This window comes from Aquarana catesbeiana, linkage group LG12 (assembly GCF_042186555.1).
Source record: "Aquarana catesbeiana isolate 2022-GZ linkage group LG12, ASM4218655v1, whole genome shotgun sequence".
NCBI lineage: Eukaryota > Metazoa > Chordata > Amphibia > Anura > Ranidae > Aquarana > Aquarana catesbeiana.
Genome location: NC_133335.1, coordinates 240,300,711 through 240,320,725, shown reverse-complemented (window position 1 = coordinate 240,320,725; position 20,015 = coordinate 240,300,711). Strand labels below are relative to the sequence as shown.

The window sequence follows — 20,015 nt, the reverse complement described above, 5'->3', positions numbered from 1 at the left end:
GCCACTGGAAGGGCTTCGTTTTGAAGGTAAGGATTTCGTAATGTGCTAGTATGCCATGAATACTAGCACATTATGCGATTGTCTTGCAGGGTTTTTGTTTTTTTTTTGGGGGGGGGGGGGGTCCTAGCAGTTTACTACTGCTTTAGATACCACCAAAAGAAAGCTCTGTTTGTGTGAAAAAAGTTATATATAAATTTTATTTGGGTACAGCGTTGCATGACCGCCCAGTTACCAATTAAAGTAGCGCAGGGCTGAATAGCAAAAAATGGCCTGGTCATGAAGGGGGTTAAAAAGTGATTGTAAACGATCCCCTTGTAAAACAACCCATTCAGTTTCAAACAGAAATGAAAGGCAAAAAATTTGTGTATAGATATATATTATAAAAAAAAAAAAAAAAAAAAAAAAAAGGATTATAAAAACCTTTTTTCCCCCCCTTTTTGGATCCCACTCCCTCTGTTCTCAGCTACATAAGAGCTGGGGGGAGGAGAAGCAGCAGTGCACTGAGCTTCCCACTAAATGGCTGTGCAAGGGGGAGGCGTGTCAGGACAAGTCTGATCATTGGAGGAGAGCAGGCCGAGTTCCCAGCATAGCTAGAGAACTGACCACAGTGTGCTCTCTTGCTTAGTGTGGTCAGTTTTTATTAGGAAAGCATAAATTTCCCTTAAAGGGGAGCTCCAGCCTTCCTCCCCACCCCCTCCAAGAATTAAAAAAGTCAGCAGCTACACACACACACAGACACACACACTGTAGCTGCTGACTTTTAATATTAGGACACTTACCTGTCCGGGGAGTCCCGCGATGTCGGCACCCCAGTTGATTTTCCGATTTGGCTCTCGGGTGCCGCCGCCATTCGAGGTGAGGGAAGCTCGCAGTGTGCGGTGAAATCAGAGCCTGTACAGGGTGGAACTCCGGGGGGGGGGTCAGGGGAAGCTGTATGGGAAGGATACATCTGACGTGTGGACACCGATCTCAGGAGGGAAGCCCTTAGCTGTTCGATCCGCTCGTTCAGTTTCTTCATCAGAGTGCGAATCGTCACCGTGACCTGCGGGGGGGAAGAGAATCGCACGATTAAAGCCAAATCCCATTTATAGAATACAGTACATATATATATATATATATATATATATATATATATATATATATATATATATATATATATATATATATATATATATATATGTGGGGGGGGGTCCTGTGTATGTTCACCTTACAGATTGTTCTGTTAAAGGTGAACTTACACTTTAAATGGTTGGGAATGGTCATCTCACTCGGGGGGGGGGGGGTTTATTTACCCTTTTTCTGTCCCCCTTACAAGTATTTGTTATGCATTCTGTTAAACTGCATCAGGGATATTATTGCTCATTAATATGCTGACATCTAGTGAAGGTTTTGGGTCACTACAACTTGGTTACTATGTGAATTTGGTCCCCCCCTCCTGTTTAGTCCTAGTTGGACCCACCTTGGTTCTCTTTTAGGTCCCCTCAGTCTGTGTTATTACTTTACAGGGAAGGGCCTAGAAATGTACTTGTCGTCTTACACTACTAAAGACTACATAAGAGCTGGGGGGAGGAGAAGCAGCAGTGCACTGAGCTTCCCACTAAATGGCTGTGCAGGTGGGGCGTGTCAGGACAAGTCTGATCATTGGAGGAGAGCAGGCTGGGGGGGGATCCCATGCAGTGCAATTATATGAAGTAAAACTGTGTTGGATTCAGCTTCGTTTTGAGTGCGACTTCCTGTCCCACTTCCTGCTTCCGAAAAACGGGCCGCGCCTCCTCCTCTCCTCCCTAGGTGGCCCCTCCCTCTCGGCAATCTTCTGGGACACGTCACAGGTCCCCAGAAGACTGCCTGTCCACTCGGAGGGTGTGGCGCAAACCTGTGCATGCGCAGTGCGTGCCCGGCCGTGAAGCCACAAGCTGTCACGGCCAGTTGCCCACAGTTTCAATGGGGGGGGGCTCTGCGAAGAGGAGCGGGGCTCCCTGCGGCCGCATCGCTGGACCGCGGGACAGGCGAGTGTCTGTTTATTTAAAAAGTCAGCAGCTAAACTTTTTGTAACTGCTGACTTTTAAATGGGCGGAACTCCGCTTTAAGCCCTGATGAAGGAGGAGGGGGGCCCTATCCCCCGAAACGCGTTGGTTCTGTCATGAGGCCATGATGTTTCCACGTTTGACACCGTGTTTGCTTTGTTTTTTTCTGGTCCTTTCTTATATACTATAAATGGATATTATGTATCACTTTGTGTATGGTTGTTGTTATCTCTGACCGTTACACTATTTTTATGAAATAATAAATTTTTCTATTTTTTTGAAAATATTGTGTCTTCAAAAAGTTTGCCCTTAAAATCCCTTTGTACCGGGGGGGGGGGGGGGGGGGGGGAGGGGGGGGGTACTTATTGTTTATATAGAACATATTTGGGATGGTGGCAACAATAAATGGAGTCTTTCCTCCATAATGGTTCTTCTTAGATAATTCGTTGGCTGCATTGGACGCTCTTGTTGGAAAAACTTTTTTAAGCAAACATCCAAAGAAAGACAACGTTTTTATACGAGGTGCTCCTAACCAACCTAAAACGTGGCAACCAACCAAAAACGTGGAAACCAACCTAAAACGTGGAAACCAACCTAAAACGTGGCAACCAACCTAAAACGTGGCAACCAACCTAAAACGTGGCAACCAACCTAAAACGTGGCAACCAACCTAAAACATGGCAACCAACCTAAAACATGGCAACCAACCTAAAACGTGGCAACCAACCTAAAACATGGCAACCAACCTAAAACAAGGCAACCGACCTAAAACAAGGCAACCGACCTAAAACAAGGCAACCGACCTAAAACAAGGCAACCGACCTAAAACAAGGCAACCGACCTAAAACAAGGCAACCGACCTAAAACATGGCAACCGACCTAAAACATGGCAACCGACCTAAAACATGGCAACCAACCTAAAACATGGCAACCAAACTAAAACAAGGCAACCAAACTAAAACAAGGCAACCAAACTAAAACAAGGCAACCAACCTAAAACAAGGCAACCAACCTAAAACAAGGCAACCAACCTAAAACAAGGCAACCTAAAACAAGGCAACCGACCTAAAACAAGGCAACCGACCTAAAACAAGGTAACCGACCTAAAACAAGGTAACCTAAAACATGGCAACCAACCTAAAACATGGCAACCAACCTAAAACAAGGCAACCTAAAACAAGGCAACCTACCTAAAACAAGGCAACCTACCTAAAACAAGGCAACCTAAAACAAGGCAACTGACCTAAAACAAGGCAACCGACCTAAAACAAGGCAACCAACCTAAAACAAGGCAACCAACCTAAAACAAGGCAACCAACCTAAAACATGGCAACCAACCTAAAACAAGGCAACCAACCTAAAACAAGGCAACCAACCTAAAACAAGGCAACCAACCTAAAACAAGGCAACCAACCTAAAACAAGGCAACCAACCTAAAACAAGGCAACCAACCTAAAACAAGGCAACCTAAAACAAGGCAACCGACCTAAAACAAGGCAACCGACCTAAAACAAGGCAACCGACCTAAAACAAGGTAACCTAAAACATGGCAACCAACCTAAAACAAGGCAACCTAAAACAAGGCAACCGACCTAAAACAAGGCAACCGACCTAAAACAAGGCAACCGACCTAAAACAAGGCAACCGACCTAAAACAAGGCAACCAACCTAAAACAAGGCAACCAACCTAAAACAAGGCAACCAACCTAAAACAAGGCAACCAACCTAAAACAAGGCAACCAACCTAAAACAAGGCAACCAACCTAAAACAAGGCAACCTAAAACAAGGCAACCAACCTAAAACAAGGCAACCGACCTAAAACAAGGCAACCGACCTAAAACAAGGCAGGCAACCTAAAACAAGGCAACCGACCTAAAACAAGGCAACCGACCTAAAACAAGGCAACCGACCTAAAACAAGGCAACCGACCTAAAACAAGGCAACCGACCTAAAACAAGGCAACCAACCTAAAACATGGCAACCTAAAACATGGCAACTAACCTAAAACAAGGCAACCGACCTAAAACAAGGCAACCGACCTAAAACAAGGCAACCGACCTAAAACATGGCAACCAACCTAAAACATGGCAACCAACCTAAAACAAGGCAACCAACCTAAAACAAGGCAACCTAAAACATGGCAACTAACCTAAAACAAGGCAACCAACCTAAAACAAGGCAACCTAAAACATGGCAACTAACCTAAAACAAGGCAACCAACCTAAAACAAGGCAACCAACCTAAAACAAGGCAACCTAAAACAAGGCAACCAACCTAAAACATGGCAACCAACCTAAAACATGGCAACCAACCTAAAACATGGCAACCAACCTAAAACATGGCAACCAACCTAAAACATGGCAACCAACCTAAAACATGGCAACCAACCTAAAACATGGCAACCAACCTAAAACAAGACAACCAACCTAAAACAAGACAACCAACCTAAAACATGGCAACCAACCTAAAACATGGCAACCAACCTAAAACATGGCAACCAACCTAAAACAAGGCAACCGACCTAAAACAAGACAACCAACCTAAAACATGGCTGCCCTCACAGCTGTTAATGACATCAGCCACTTCCCATGTCATGTAATAACACAGAACTCCGGATACAGAAGGAATAATAATCATCTTTCGTCATTTTCTCCTGAATTTGCGCAGAGAATTCTCTTGTGACGGTTGGCCGGGCAGCCATTGTTATCACCACAAACACGTCAGACGGTTGTTTACAGTAGAAGCAAGACATGGAGCCGGTGACTTTCCCCTGGCTTTTCACCCGTTCATTCCCACTGCTGAAAAAAAACGACATATAAAACCTGAAGAGTCCATTGAAATCGCTAAAAATGAGCGCTGAGCTCACCTCATATGATCCCTATGAAGAGGACCTGACAACACACCGCATTCAGCTCTATCATTCGAAGAGAAACTCACAACTTGTATCATTAAAAAAAAACTCATCTTTGAGCTCCGGCCCTGTGACCTTGTCTAGGCTGAGATGTCGTCATCAGTCTGCTGCAGGCAAGAGGAGGCATTTCCTTAGTCCCCTCTTCCCCCACTGATCAGACGGCAACCTTGTAACAAGTCACAAAGTGAGAGACTGCAGCAGGGGGCTGATCTGCGTCAGACATTTGTGAACATGATTGTGTCATCTCTGAGTCCGGCATCTCAGTTCAGAATATAGATGGTGACCCCTGAATGATGTCTGAACAGAGACCCCTGATGTAAGCAGTGGGCGGGCTCTTGGGAGGAGTTATGCCAATATCAAAATTGCCCTGATAGGTGGGTGTCAGTCTGGAGGAGTCGGCGTTCCTAGGCAGGTTGTATTTGTATACAGACCACCCAAGGTGATGGTAATGTGGTGCTGAGCCTCCATTAAATGACAGAACTGAAATCCAATGAATGAAAGGGGCTGGGCCAGTCAGGCTGGGGAGAAAAGGGCTAGATGATGCTGTAGCCAGGAAATGAGGGTGGGGCTCTAGCTGACTTGCACCTTCTAATGCACATGGTGAGAAGCTCACAGTGTGCAGTGAAATCACACTGCAGTGCGAACTGTCAATTCGGACAGGAATGGGATCACATGGGTGTGAACACCGACACCATCCGATTCTGATGCGGACAAAATAAAGGCTCCTGCACGACTTTGGTCCGAATGTGATGCAAATTCAGTTATACTATCTGTACGGCTGAATCTGCATCGCACAGACATGACATGCGATATCGCACAGCGCCGCAGTGTGAGCCTTAAGAATAAAAAAACAGAGCGAGAGAGAGAGAGAGAGAGAGAGCGGGGGAAGGGGAGATGGAGGGGGGGGGGGAGATGGAGGGGGGGAGGGGAGATGGAGGGGGGCTGAGCCTGGAGTCAGGCTTTAGTCTGCAGTCACACCTGAGCGTAGCAGCTTTGAGCAATTTTCTGGTGTGTTTTTTGGTGCATTTTTGTACATGTGCGTTTTTATATGCGCAATTTTTGAATGATGGCATTGTTTTATTACCCAATAGAGAAGGTCTTTCAGCTTTTTTAGCTTTTCTATAAGCTTTTATTTATTTATTATTCATTTATTTTTATTTTATTTTTTTCGTCACGGTAAGGGGTCAGAGTTGAGGTTAGGTTTAGGATTAGGAGTTGGGGTAAGGATTAGAAATTGGTATTAGGAGTTGGGGATTAGGAGTTGGGGGATTAGGATTAGGAGTTGGGGGATTAGGATTAGGAGTTGGGGGATTAGGATTGGGGGTTAGGTTTAGGATTAGGGGGTTGGGGATTAGGGGACGGGGTTAGGATTAGGAGACGGGGTTAGGATTAGGAGACGGGGTTAGGATTAGGAGACGGGGTTAGGATTAGGAGACGGGGTTAGGATTAGGAGACGGGGTTAGGATTAGGAGACGGGGTTAGGATTAGGAGACGGGGTTAGGATTAGGAGACGGGGTTAGGATTAGGAGACGGGGTTAGGATTAGGAGACGGGGTTAGGATTAGGAGACGGGGTTAGGATTAGGAGACGGGGTTAGGATTAGGAGACGGGGTTAGGATTAGGAGACGGGGTTAGGATTAGGAGACGGGGTTAGGATTAGGAGACGGGGTTAGGATTAGGAGACGGGGTTAGGATTAGGAGACGGGGTTAGGATTAGGAGACGGGGTTAGGATTAGGAGACGGGGTTAGGATTAGGAGACGGGGTTAGGATTAGGAGACGGGGTTAGGATTAGGAGACGGGGTTAGGATTAGGAGACGGGATTAGGGGTTGGGGTTAGGATTAGGAGGTGGGGGTTAGGATTAGGAGGTGGGGGTTAGGTGTTAGGATTAGGGGTTCGGGGGTTAGGATTAGGGGTTCGGGGGTTAGGATTAGGAGTTGGGGGATTAGGATTAGGAGTTGGGGGATTAGGATTAGGAGTTGGGGATTAGGATTAGGAGTTGGGGATTAGGATTGGGGGTTAGGTTTAGGAGGTGGGGTTAGGATTAGGGGGTTGGGGATTAGGAGTTGGGGTTTAGGTGTTAGGATTAGGAGTTGGGGTTGGGATTAGGGGTTGTTAGGATTAGGAGGTGGGGGTTAGGATTAGGAGGTGGAGGTTAGGATTAGGAGGTGGGGGTTAGGATTAGGAGGTGGGGTTTTTATTTTATGTTAGGGTGTTATTACTACCACTACATGAATAAATACACAAATATATGAAAATAATCATAAATTCAATAAATACTAGGCAATAATAAACAAATAATTAACCCCCTAACCCCTAAATCTGGAAAATAAAATAATAAATAACTAAAAACTCTAACACAAAATAAATAAATACATTATTATTAAACCACAAAAGACAGTGCAAACAGTACCAGAATAAAGTGCAAATTCCTAAAGTGCAAATATTGTGCATCTACTATAACTCAAAAGCATATATACAAACAAAAATGATATAATTAGATGCACAATATTTGCACTTTATTCTGGTACTGTTTGCGTTGTGTTTTGTGGTTTATTTTGATTGTGTTATGAACAGCAGCAACATGAGACACACATAGGCACAAATTTATCTAGGTGGATTGTTTTTTAGGTTTTAGGTTTTACATTATTATTAACAAAATTATTATTTATTATTGTTTTCAGGTTTGGGTGGTTATCATTTATAATAAATGTATTATTTTTTTTTAAGTTTAGGGGTTTATTATTATTTATGTATGTATTATTACATTTATGATTTTTAGTTATTTGTGTATTTTACATTTATTTCTTCATATATTATTACTATTTGTGGTTTTAAATTTTCTCATTTGAGCAGAAAATCGTGTTAAAAAAATGCACAAAAACCATGTGGCGCGTTTCCATTCATTTCTATGGGAATAAAAATGCGCCACAAAACGCTCAAATCTGCCCAATTTTAGCTACAAAAAAGCTCCAGAACTTTCTTGAGCTTCAGGTATTTGGCGATGTGGAGATGGGAACCGTCTCCATACAGAATAGATTTTCTACTTCCTCCTCCAGCGTATTGGAGCTTCGAGCTTCACAATGCTGAGGTGTAGATGAGGCTTTAAAGGAGTCATAAGTAAAGTCTCATGGTTTGCATTCTATGCATTACGGTGAAAAACCTTTAGTGGTGTAGAACCCCCCAGAGTCCCCCCCCCCCCCCCCCGTTTCACTTAACTGAACCCAATTGTTCCAGTGACGAGCAAGCCATGCCCAGCAGTTCCAGCCGCGGTCTCGGGTCCTCATTGGATAGATTGATAGCAGTGCAGCCATTGGCTCCCGCTGCGGTCAATCAAATCCAGTGAGACGGCAGTCGGGGGGGCGGGGCCGAGTCCTGCCGTCTGTATCAGTGGACACAGCAGCAGGACTCGGGAGCGCGATCGCACGGGTGCCCCCATGGAAAGCGCTTCTCCTTGGGAGCACTCAATGGGAAGGAGCGCCGCTGGGGGACCCCAGAAGAGGAGGATCAGGGCCGCAAAACCCATACACAGAGGAGGCAAGTATGACATGTTTATTAATTAAATTTTAAAAAACGGGTACGTGGGGGGGGGGGGTACATGAGGAGGGGAAGGTACGTGAGGGGGGCGAGGGCACGTGAGGGGGGGGAGGGCACGTGAGGGGGGGAAGGTACGTGAGGAGGGGGAGGGCACGTGAGGGGGGGGAGGGCACGTGAGGGGGGGGAGGGCACGTGAGGGGGGGAAGGTACGTGAGGAGGGGAAGGTACGTGAGGAGGGGAAGGTACGTGAGGAGGGGAAGGTACGTGAGGGGGGGGAGGGCACGTGAGGGGGGGGGAGGGCACGTGAGGGGGGGGGAGGGCACGTGAGGGGGGGAAGGGCACGTGAGGGGGGGAAGGGCACGTGAGGGGGGGAAGGGCACGTGAGGGGGGGAAGGGCACGTGAGGAGGGAAGGGGTACGCGAGGAGGGGGAAGAGGTACGCGAGGAGGGGGAAGAGGTACGCGAGGAGGGGGAAGAGGTACGCGAGGAGGGGGAAGAGGTACGCGAGGAGGGGGAAGAGGTACGCGAGGAGGGGGAAGAGGTACGCGAGGAGGGGGAAGAGGTACGCGAGGAGGGGGAAGAGGTACGCGAGGAGGGGGAAGAGGTACGCGAGGAGGGGGAAGAGGTACGCGAGGAGGGGGAAGAGGTACGCGAGGAGGGGGAAGGTACGTGAGGAAGGGGGAAGGTACGTGAGGAAGGGGGAAGGTACGTGAGGAAGGGGGAAGGTATGTGAGGGGGGGGAAGTACGTGAGGGAGGGGGAAGGTACGTGAGGAAGGGGGAAGGTACGTGAGGGGGGGGGAAGGTACGTGAGGGGGGGGGGAAGGTACGTGAGGGGGGGGGGGGGAGGAAGGTACGTGAGCTACGGCTGATGAATTGCTAATCATGTTTACGTTTTGTGAATGTTATCATGGAAAGAAAACAGAACCCAAAAAAAGAAAATTGGAGAGCAAAGATTGATGAGTGTTGTCTATACACAGACTGATCCTGTAATTATAGAGGAGGGAGATCCATCCGCAGATCATGTGAGGGAAGAACACCGATCGTCCTCAGAGGATACAAAGAAAGAACAATACAGAAAGCGTACACCAGGGGGAGGAAACCTTCAGAGCACAGTTTGCCGAAAAAATGTTTTCAGAGAAATTGAGCGTTCCGATGTTATAACAAAAAAATGTCAACTTTACACCCTCATTAATGAAAAGGATTTTTTTTAAAGTAGTTTGAGAAATTAACATCCTGCAACTCCACACCTCAGATCACTGTCCCCCCCCTGTACATCTGCCCCACCAATACACCTCCTTTCACATCTGCCCCACTGCTCTACCCCCCTGCTCACCTGCCCCAACACTGAACCCCCTGCCCATTTGCCCCACCACTGTAACCCCCTATACATCTGCCTCACCAATTTGCCCCCTTTCTCATGTGACCCACCGCTGTACCTCCATGCACATCTGCCCCACCTCTGTACCCCCCTGTTCATCTGCCCCACCAATGTTCCCCCTTTCTCATCTGCCCCACCTCTGTACCCCCCTGTTCATCTGCCCCACCAATGTTCCCCCTTTCTCATCTGCCCCACCACTGTACCCCCATGCACATCTCCTCCACCACTGAAGCATCTTCTCATCTGTCCTAACACTGAACTTATCTGCTCATCTGCCCCACCTCTGTAACCCCCTGCTCATATGTTCTACCGATGTCCCTTTTTTCTCCTCTGCACCCCTCTGCACATCTGCCCCACCACTGTAACCCCTGATCCTCTGTCCTACTAATGCACCTCCTTTCTCCTCGGCCCCAACACTGAACCTGCTCATCCGCCCCACCACTGTACCTCCCTGCTCATCCGCCCCACTGCCGTATCCCCCTGCTCTTCTGTCACAATACTTTTTTTTATTATTATACAGGTTTTATATAGCGCCAACAGTTTGCACAGCGCTTAACAGAACAAAGGCACACATAACCATTACATTACAATTTGGTACAAGAGGAATCAGAGGGCCCTGCTCGCTAAAGCTTACAATCAACAAGACTACTGAAACACCTTCTCATCTGTCCTAACACTGAACCCATCTGCTCATCTGCCCCACCGCTGTAACCCCCTGCTCATCTGCCCCACCAATACACCTCCTTTCACATCTTCCCCACTGCTTTATCCCCCTGCTTTTCTGCCCCATCACTGCACCCTCCTGCTCTTTTGTCCCACTGCTGAACCCCCTTTTCATCTCTTCCACCACTGTACCTCCTGCAAATCTGCCCCACTGCTGTACCCTCCTGCTCATCTGTCCCACCTCTGAACCCCTCCTGCTCATTTTCCCCACTGCTGTACCCTCTTCTCATCTATGATATACGCGATACGCGGAGTGTCCTGTCCTGTACCTGTCCTGGCACACTCATCCTGCTGATCCACCTCTCACATCCAGCCCACGTGCTTGTATGGGATGTATATGAGATGTATGGGATGTATATGAGATGTATGGGATGTATATGAGATGTATGGGATATATGGGATGTATGTAATGTATGGGATGTATATGATGTATATGATGTATGGGATGTATGGGATGTATGCGATGTATGGGATGTATGGGATGTATGGGATGTATGGGATGTATGGGATGTATATGATGTATGGGATGTATGGGATGTATGCGATGTATGGGATGTATATGATGTATGGGATGTATGGGATGTATATGATGTATGGGATGTATATGATGTATGGGATGTATGGGATGTATGCGATGTATGGGATGTATATGATGTATGGGATGTCACATACAAACATCTGGAATGGATGCGCAATGATGAGCTCAGCTCAGGGCATTTTCTGAAAGCAGTGGGCCTGTGTGTAGGATCATAAGTTGGGCCCCCCGCAGCTGAGAAAAAGTGGTTGGGTGTGATTTTCATTGCGCTGAATACTGGCTGTGGCCTAAAAGGACACAGAGTGTCGGGGTTCAGTAGTGAGGGACACAGAGTGTCGGGGTTCAGTAGTGAGGGACACAGAGTGTCGGGGTTCAGTAGTGAGGGACACAGAGTGTCGGGGTTCAGTAGTGAGGGACACAGAGTTCCGGGGTTCAGTAGTGAGGGACACATAGTGTCGGGGTTCAGTAGGTAGGGACACAGAGTGTCGGGGTTCAGTAGTAAGGGACACAGAGTGTCGGGGTTCAGTAGTGAGGGACACAGAGTGTCGGGGTTCAGTAGTGAGGGACACAGTGTCGGGGTTCAGTAGTAAGGGACACAGAGTGTCGGGGTTCAGTAGTGAGGGACACAGAGTGTCGGGGTTCAGTAGTGAGGGACACAGAGTGTCGGGGTTCAGTAGTGAGGGACACAGTGTCGGGGTTCAGTAGTAAGGGACACAGAGTGTCGGGGTTCAGTAGGTAGGGACACAGAGTGTCGGGGTTCAGTAGTGAGGGACACAGAGTGTCGGGGTTCAGTAGTGAGGGACACAGAGTGTCGGGGTTCAGTAGTGAGGGACACAGAGTGTCGGGGTTCAGTAGTGAGGGACACAGAGTGTCGGGGTTCAGTAGTGAGGGACACAGAGTTCCGGGGTTCAGTAGTGAGGGACACATAGTGTCGGGGTTCAGTAGGTAGGGACACAGAGTGTCGGGGTTCAGTAGTGAGGGACACAGAGTGTCGGGGTTCAGTAGTGAGGGACACAGAGTGTCGGGGTTCAGTAGTGAGGGACACAGTGTCGGGGTTCAGTAGTAAGGGACACAGAGTGTCGGGGTTCAGTAGTAAGGGACACAGAGTGCCGGGGTTCAGTAGTAAGGGACACAGAGTGTCGGGGTTCAGTAGTAAGGGACACAGAGTGCCGGGGTTCAGTAGTAAGGGACACAGAGTGCCGGGGTTCAGTAGTAAGGGACACAGTGTCGGGGTTCAGTAGTAAAGGACACAGTGTCGGGGTTCAGTAGTAAGGGACACAGAGTGTCCGGGTTCAGTAGTAAGGGACACAGAGTGTCGGGGTTCAGTAGTAAGGGACACAGAGTGCCGGGGTTCAGTAGTAAGGGACACAGAGTGTCGGGGTTCAGTAGTAAGGGACACAGAGTGCCGGGGTTCAGTAGTAAGGGACACAGAGTGCCGGGGTTCAGTAGTAAGGGACACAGAGTGTCGGGGTTCAGTAGTAAGGGACACAGAGTGTCGGGGTTCAGTAGTAAGGGACACAGAGTGTCGGGGTTCAGTAGTAAGGGACACAGAGTGTCGGGGTTCAGTAGTAAGGGACACAGAGTGTCGGGGTTCAGTAGTAAGGGACACAAAGGTTCAGGAATAATTTCAACAAAGTTCCCAGAAGCTCAACAGTAATTCCACAAACTGTCACCTGATTGGGGTTTTCTCAATCACAGTGAAATCTCTTCTTTCTGAGATTTGTAGTGGCCACCAAGCGAGTCATATTATGTAGGAGGATTTGTTTAATCTTTATGTATCACCTGAGGACAGTCACATCACTGGGTGTATGTAAGGGTTTGCAACCATTTTAACATAATCCCTGGGGATCCTGCCATGAACAGTTTTTAAAGCTTTATTGAAGCTTGGAAAATGCCCTGTGTGCGTAGATTTTCTATTTGTTTTAAAGGGGCCCAGTAGCACCCCCACTCAGCAGATCCCCAGCTCATTAGTACCCCCAAATCAATGCTTTTCTCAGGCACTTCCTGTTACAGGGTGACAACACTATGTCCCTGTCTACCAATCGCACTCCTGCGTCCCCACCGTCACATGCTCCCACGGTGAAGACTACAAGCAGCCGCACCAACATACATTGCACAGTCACGGTCCACCATCGTCTATCAGGAAACCGGTCTAGAGCAATGGTGTGCCCCCGACACTGGACGAGGAGCATGTAGACAGGAAGTAGCTGAAAGAAATCAGCAGCACTGAGTTGGGGGAAACAAAAAAGGATGTAAAAAAAGAGAAGTAAAAGTTAAAAAGCCAACATCTCCCCCGTGACATGGTTTTTGTTTTTTTTTGCAATTCTTTGTTTACAGGTTCACATTGTTTACAGGACTCAACATAATAAGTTACTATTACAATGCAAAACAGGAGGAGTACAAGTACAGTAGCAATAATACTATGATAAGATTGTAAAAGAATTACTGTCAGTCTGGAGATAAGTTTGTGCTTTACATTATTTCCATTGGTTGCTAGGACGGAGGTCGCCTGCACCCTAGCAACCAAAGAATCACACTGAGCTGACGGTGGGCAGAGCCTGTGGGGGGGGGGGGGGGACTCAGAGTCTAGTTACCCACCAGGTCCACTTTGCTTGTGAATGACAGCGCAGTGGGAAGATTCCATAGCCGTCGTTTTCATCCGAACCTATCCAGTCCGATCCGCCAGACGGATGGGATTAAAACCACCATTCGCTGGATTTTGCATGCAGGATCGGATAGCAGCGGATGTCAGCGGACACGTGTCATCCGCCCGCTCCATAGGGGAGTGTGCAAGGTCCGAACAGGGCCACCTGAAAAACTGAAACGGAAGCTATTGGCTACTGGCTATTGAACTTCCTTTTTCTAGTCCCGTCGTACGTGTTGTACGTCACCGCGTTCTGGATGGTCGGAATTTGGTGTGACCGTGTGTAGGCAAGACCGCTTGAGCGGAATTCCTGTCGGAATAAACTTCTGAAGCTGAAAACCGGTCGTGTGTACAGGGCATAACACGAAATTAGCAGAAGGAGCCCAAAGGGTGGCGCTAAAGAGCTGGAAAAACCACGTAGTATGTCACTTCGTTCGTGTTTGTTGGCCGACAATTCCTCTCCGTTTGGTATGCAAGACAAAATACAGGCACACGCCCTTCGGACAAAAGTCCGAGGCTTTGTCTGCGGAAAATCCGATCGTGTGTGACGAGGCTTTAGTCATATGACTAAGCGAACCTTGATTCGTGAAACGCGTTAATCTTGCCATGCCTGCATAGAGGTCTCATCACGATGTATCTCGATGAATTATCTTCAATAAAGTAATCATCACGGCTTCATACCTGGGAGTGCGGTCAGCCCTTCTCGAACCGAAACGCTAATGTAGCCCAGGATAAAATAGAGTTTGGCACTTCTGCTATAAGAAATGGGTTCAAAATGAAGCACAATTCATCCCTTTACCCCTCCCCCCGCTCCCCCAAGACCTTACCCTGGCCGGGTTCTCTCCATTCCGCAAGTATCGCTCCCTCTCATGGATTTTCTCGGCGATCTCCTGGGCGAGGTGGTACGTGTCATCGTAGATCGATAACCTGCATCCGGAATACAAATAAAACTCCCGTCATACACTGATCCCTTCTCTACTGAAACCTAAAAATACACGGTATAAAGCTGAAGTGTGATCTAGACATAGAGTATAATAAACTATAATAAACTACCCTTGTACCCCCGCCCCTCCCCCACAACCACACACAACCATGCAATACCCTTCAATCAAAACATTGTGTTTACAAAAAAAAAGAAAACCTCCTTTAACCACTTGCCGACCGTATACTGTATGTATGCAGGTCTGGGGTGCGCACGCGCGCCGCCAGTGGCCCCCTCTCGCTGTAATTGGACACAGAGAGAGCCAGTCACCGGGACTTTGCGTCCGCCAGACCCACAGATCATTCCTGAGAGACAGTAAACAAGGCAGATCGCTGTTCTGCGAGTGGGGGGGGGGGGGGGGGAGGTACTGATCCTGTGTTTCTGCTAAGCAGGAACACGGATCTTTGCCTTCCCATAGTACAAGCACCTCCCCCGCAGTTAGCCAGCGCTCCCTAGGAACACATTTAACCCTTAGATAACCCCCTTTCCTGCCAGTGTCATTAGTACAGTGACAGTGCATATTTTTAGCACTGATCGCTGCATTCGTGTCACTGGCGCCCAAAAACAGTGTCAGTTAGCGTCTACTTTGTCCGCTGCAATATCGCAGTCCCGCTATAAAAGTCACTGATCGCCGCCATTACTAGTAATAAAAAATGTTTTAAAAAATAAAGTAATTCCATAAATATATCCCATAGTTTGTAGACCCGATAACTTTTGAGCAAACAAATCCATATACGCTTATTGGGATCTTTTTTTTAATGAAAAATATGTAGCAGAATAAATAGTGACCGAAATTGATAAAGAAATTAGATTTTTGAATTTTTTTTTATTATAGGCTTTTATAGCAAAAAAAAAAAAAGAAAAAATATAGTTTTTTTTTTTAATTGACTTTCTTTTTTGTTTATAGCGCAAAAAATTTAAAAAATGCAGAGGTGATCAAATACCAAAAAAAGAAAGCTCTATTTGCGGGAAAAAAGGACATAAATTTTGTTTGTGTACAGCGTCCCACGACCGCGCAATTGTCAGTTAAAATAGAGCAGTGCCGTATCACAAAAAAAAAAAAAAAAAAAAGGCCTTGTCATGAAGGGGGGGGGGGGGGGCGTCTCCAAGATGAGGTCCCCGCAGCTCCGACACGGAGCTTAAATGGGGAAGAGGACTGCCATGGCTCCGACACAGAGCTTACACAGGGATGAGGGCCCCGCGGCTCCGACACAGAGCTTACACAGGGATGAGGGCCCCGCGGCTCCGACACAGAGCTTAGACAGGGATGAGGACCCCGCGGCTCCGACACAGAGCTTACACAGGGATGAGGGCCCCGCGGCTCCGACACAGAGCTTACACAGGGATGAGGGCCCCGCGGCTCCGACACAGAGCTTACACAGGGATGAGGACCCCGCGGCTCCGACACAGAGCTTACACAGGGATGAGGGCCCCGTGGCTCCGACACAGAGCTTACACAGGGATGAGGACCCCGCGGCTACGACACAGAGCTTACACAGGGATGAGGACCGCGGGGCTCCGACACAGAGCTTACACAGGGATGAGGACCCCGCGGCTCCGACACAGAGCTTACACAGGGATGAGGACCCCGGGGCTCCGACACAGAGCTTACACAGGGATGACGAACCCGGGGATCCGACACAGAGCTCACACAGATATGAGGCCCCCGCGGGTCAGACACAGAGCTTACACAGGGTTGAGGGCCCCGCGGCTCCGACACAGAGCTTACACAGGGATGAGGGCCCCAGGGCTCCGACACAGAGCTTACACAGGGATGAGGGACCCCCGCGGGTCGGACAGAGAGCTTACACAGGGATGAGTGACCCCCGCGGCTCCGACACAGAGCTTACAAAGGTATGAGGGCCCCGCGGGTTGGACAGAGAGCTTACACAGGGATGAGGGCCCCACGGCTCCGACACAGAGCTTACACAGGGATGAGGACCCCGCGGCTCCGACACAGAGCTTACACAGGGATGAGGGCCCCCCGGGTCGGACACAGAGCTTACACAGGGATGAGGGACCCGCGGGTCGGACACAGAGCTTACACAGGGATGAGGACCCCGCAGCTCCGACACAGAGCTTACACAGGGATGAGGACCCCGCAGCTCCGACACAGAGCTTACACAGGGATGAGGGCCCCGCAGCTCCGACACAGAGCTTACACAGGGATGAGGCCCCCGCGGCTCCGACACAGAGCTTACACAGGGATGAGGACCCCGCGGCTCCGACACAGAGCTTACACAGGGATGAGGGCCCCGCGGCTCCGACACAGAGCTTACACAGGGATGAGGACCCCGCGGCTCCGACACAGAGCTTACACAGGGATGAGGGCCCCGCGGCTCCGACACAGAGCTTACACAGGGATGAGGACCCCGCGGCTACGACACAGAGCTTACACAGGGATGAGGACCGCGGGGCTCCGACACAGAGCTTACACAGGGATGAGGACCCCGCGGCTCCGACACAGAGCTTACACAGGGATGAGGACCCCGGGGCTCCGACACAGAGCTTACACAGGGATGACGAACCCGGGGATCCGACACAGAGCTCACACAGATATGAGGCCCCCGCGGGTCAGACACAGAGCTTACACAGGGTTGAGGGCCCCGCGGCTCCGACACAGAGCTTACACAGGGATGAGGGCCCCAGGGCTCCGACACAGAGCTTACACAGGGATGAGGGACCCCCGCGGGTCGGACAGAGAGCTTACACAGGGATGAGTGACCCCCGCGGCTCCGACACAGAGCTTACAAAGGTATGAGGGCCCCGCGGGTTGGACAGAGAGCTTACACAGGGATGAGGGCCCCACGGCTCCGACACAGAGCTTACACAGGGATGAGGACCCCGCGGCTCCGACACAGAGCTTACACAGGGATGAGGGCCCCCCGGGTCGGACACAGAGCTTACACAGGGATGAGGGACCCGCGGGTCGGACACAGAGCTTACACAGGGATGAGGACCCCGCAGCTCCGACACAGAGCTTACACAGGGATGAGGACCCCGCAGCTCCGACACAGAGCTTACACAGGGATGAGGGCCCCGCAGCTCCGACACAGAGCTTACACAGGGATGAGGCCCCCGCGGCTCCGACACAGAGCTTACACAGGGATGAGGACCCCGCGGCTCCGACACAGAGCTTACACAGGGATGAGGACCGCGGGGCTCCGACACAGAGCTTACACAGGGATGAGGCCCCCGCGGGTCAGACACAGAGCTTACACAGGGATGAGGCCCCCACGGGTCAGACACAGAGCTTACACAGGGATGAGGACCCCGCGGCTCCGACACGAAGCTTACACAGGGATGAGGGCCCCGCGGGTCGGACACAGAGCTTACACAGGGATGAGGACCCCGCGGCTCCGACACGAAGCTTACACAGGGATGAGGCCCCCGCGGGTCGGACACAGAGCTTACACAGGGATGAGGACCCCGCGGGTCAGACACAGAGCTTACACAGGGATGAGGACCCCGCGGGTCAGACACAGAGCTTACACAGGGATGAGGACCCCGCGGGTCAGACACAGAGCTTACACAGGGATGAGGAACCCGCGGCTCCGACACAGAGCTTACACAGGGATGAGGACCCCGCGGCTCCGACACAGAGCTTACACAGGGATGAGGACCCCGCGGCTCCGACACAGAGCTTACACAGGGATGAGGACCCCGCGGCTCCGACACAGAGCTTACACAGGGATGAGGACCCCGCGGCTCCGACACAGAGCTTACACAGGGATGAGGACCCCCGCGGGTCGGACACAGAGCTTACACAGGGATGAGGAACCCGCGGCTCCGACACAGAGCTTACACAGGGATGAGGACCCCGCGGCTCCGACACAGAGCTTACACAGGGATGAGGACCCCGCGGCTCCGACACAGAGCTTACACAGGGATGAGGGACCCCCGCGGCTCCGACACAGAGCTTACACAGGGATGAGGGACCCCCGCGGCTCCGACACAGAGCTTACACAGGGATGAGGACCCCGCGGGTCAGACACAGAGCTTACACAGGGATGAGGAACCCGCGGCTCCGACACAGAGCTTACACAGGGATGAGGACCCCGCGGCTCCGACACAGAGCTTACACAGGGATGAGGACCCCGCGGCTCCGACACAGAGCTTACACAGGGATGAGGACCCCGCGGCTCCGACACAGAGCTTACACAGGGATGAGGACCCCCGCGGGTCGGACACAGAGCTTACACAGGGATGAGGAACCCGCGGCTCCGACACAGAGCTTACACAGGGATGAGGAACCCGCGGCTCCGACACAGAGCTTACACAGGGATGAGGACCCCGCGGCTCCGACACAGAGCTTACACAGGGATGAGGACCCCGCGGCTCCGACACAGAGCTTACACAGGGATGAGGGACCCCCGCGGCTCCGACACAGAGCTTACACAGGGATGAGGGACCCCCGCGGCTCCGACACAGAGCTTACACAGGGATGAGGGACCCCCGCGGCTCCGACACAGAGCTTACACAGGGATGAGGGACCCCCGCGGCTCCGACACAGAGCTTACACAGGGATGAGGACCCCGCGGCTCCGACACAGAGCTTACACAGGGATGAGGACCCCGCGGGTCGGACACAGAGCTTACACAGGGATGAGACCCCCGCTGCTCCAACACACCTGCGGCTGGCGATCTTTCGCTTTGACCAATAGGAAAAGGAAGGCGAGGACGCTCAGGACCGCCATGATAACGTATCCGCGCCACAAGCAGAGCGAAGAGCCCTCCCACCAGTAACACCCCCCTGTGAACTGGTTTTAGATGGTGGGCAGCCATTAAACTGGAGGTGGAGGCTTCTTCTCCTGACTCTCCAGCTGCTGGATAACTAGAAGGACAACTACTCCCAGCATGCCAGGACGGCCTCTCTGAGCCACCCCCCTCTTCACCCTTCTATTTACCCACCAGGGATCCGGAGCCATCTCTCCAGCCGCTGCACACCGGCGACACTTCCTGTTTGTGTCACGTGACGGACGGCGCGGCCGAAGGGACAAAATTACCCGGGAGAGGAAGCGCGAAGCTGGAATGAGGCTCAGTGCGGGCCGAGAGAGGAAAGGAGGACATCTAGTGGTCGCTGGAGGAATTGTCATTATATGGGTTATGCTGATCCCTGAACTACTTGCAAGTGCAACTGGAGACAATTTTCTTTTAATGTTTTGGATGGTTGGATGGAGTAGGGAATTGGTAGAACCCCAGCCAGGTTTTTATTGCTCAGAGTAAATATGTAAGAGGTGCTAAAACTCCTGTTAATACCTTCTATTGCAAGGACCCACGTCA

General features: G+C 50.4%; 1 protein-coding gene across 1 annotated transcript in view; it reads right to left on the bottom strand.

Annotated features, from left to right (window-relative positions):
* The window catches only part of STX8 (syntaxin 8), a 255,829-nt gene extending 236,094 nt beyond the window's left edge, over positions 1 to 19,735 (bottom strand). Inside the window, exons 1-3 of the mRNA XM_073606990.1 lie at positions 19,644 to 19,735; positions 14,579 to 14,678; positions 948 to 1,042 (exon numbers count right to left, since the gene is read on the bottom strand). Coding sequence (XP_073463091.1) covers positions 948 to 1,042; positions 14,579 to 14,678; positions 19,644 to 19,660 — 212 coding nt within the window. The 5' untranslated portion in view covers positions 19,661 to 19,735. The remainder of the gene's footprint in view (positions 1 to 947; positions 1,043 to 14,578; positions 14,679 to 19,643) is intronic.
* Between the last annotated feature and the right edge of the window lie 280 nt (positions 19,736 to 20,015).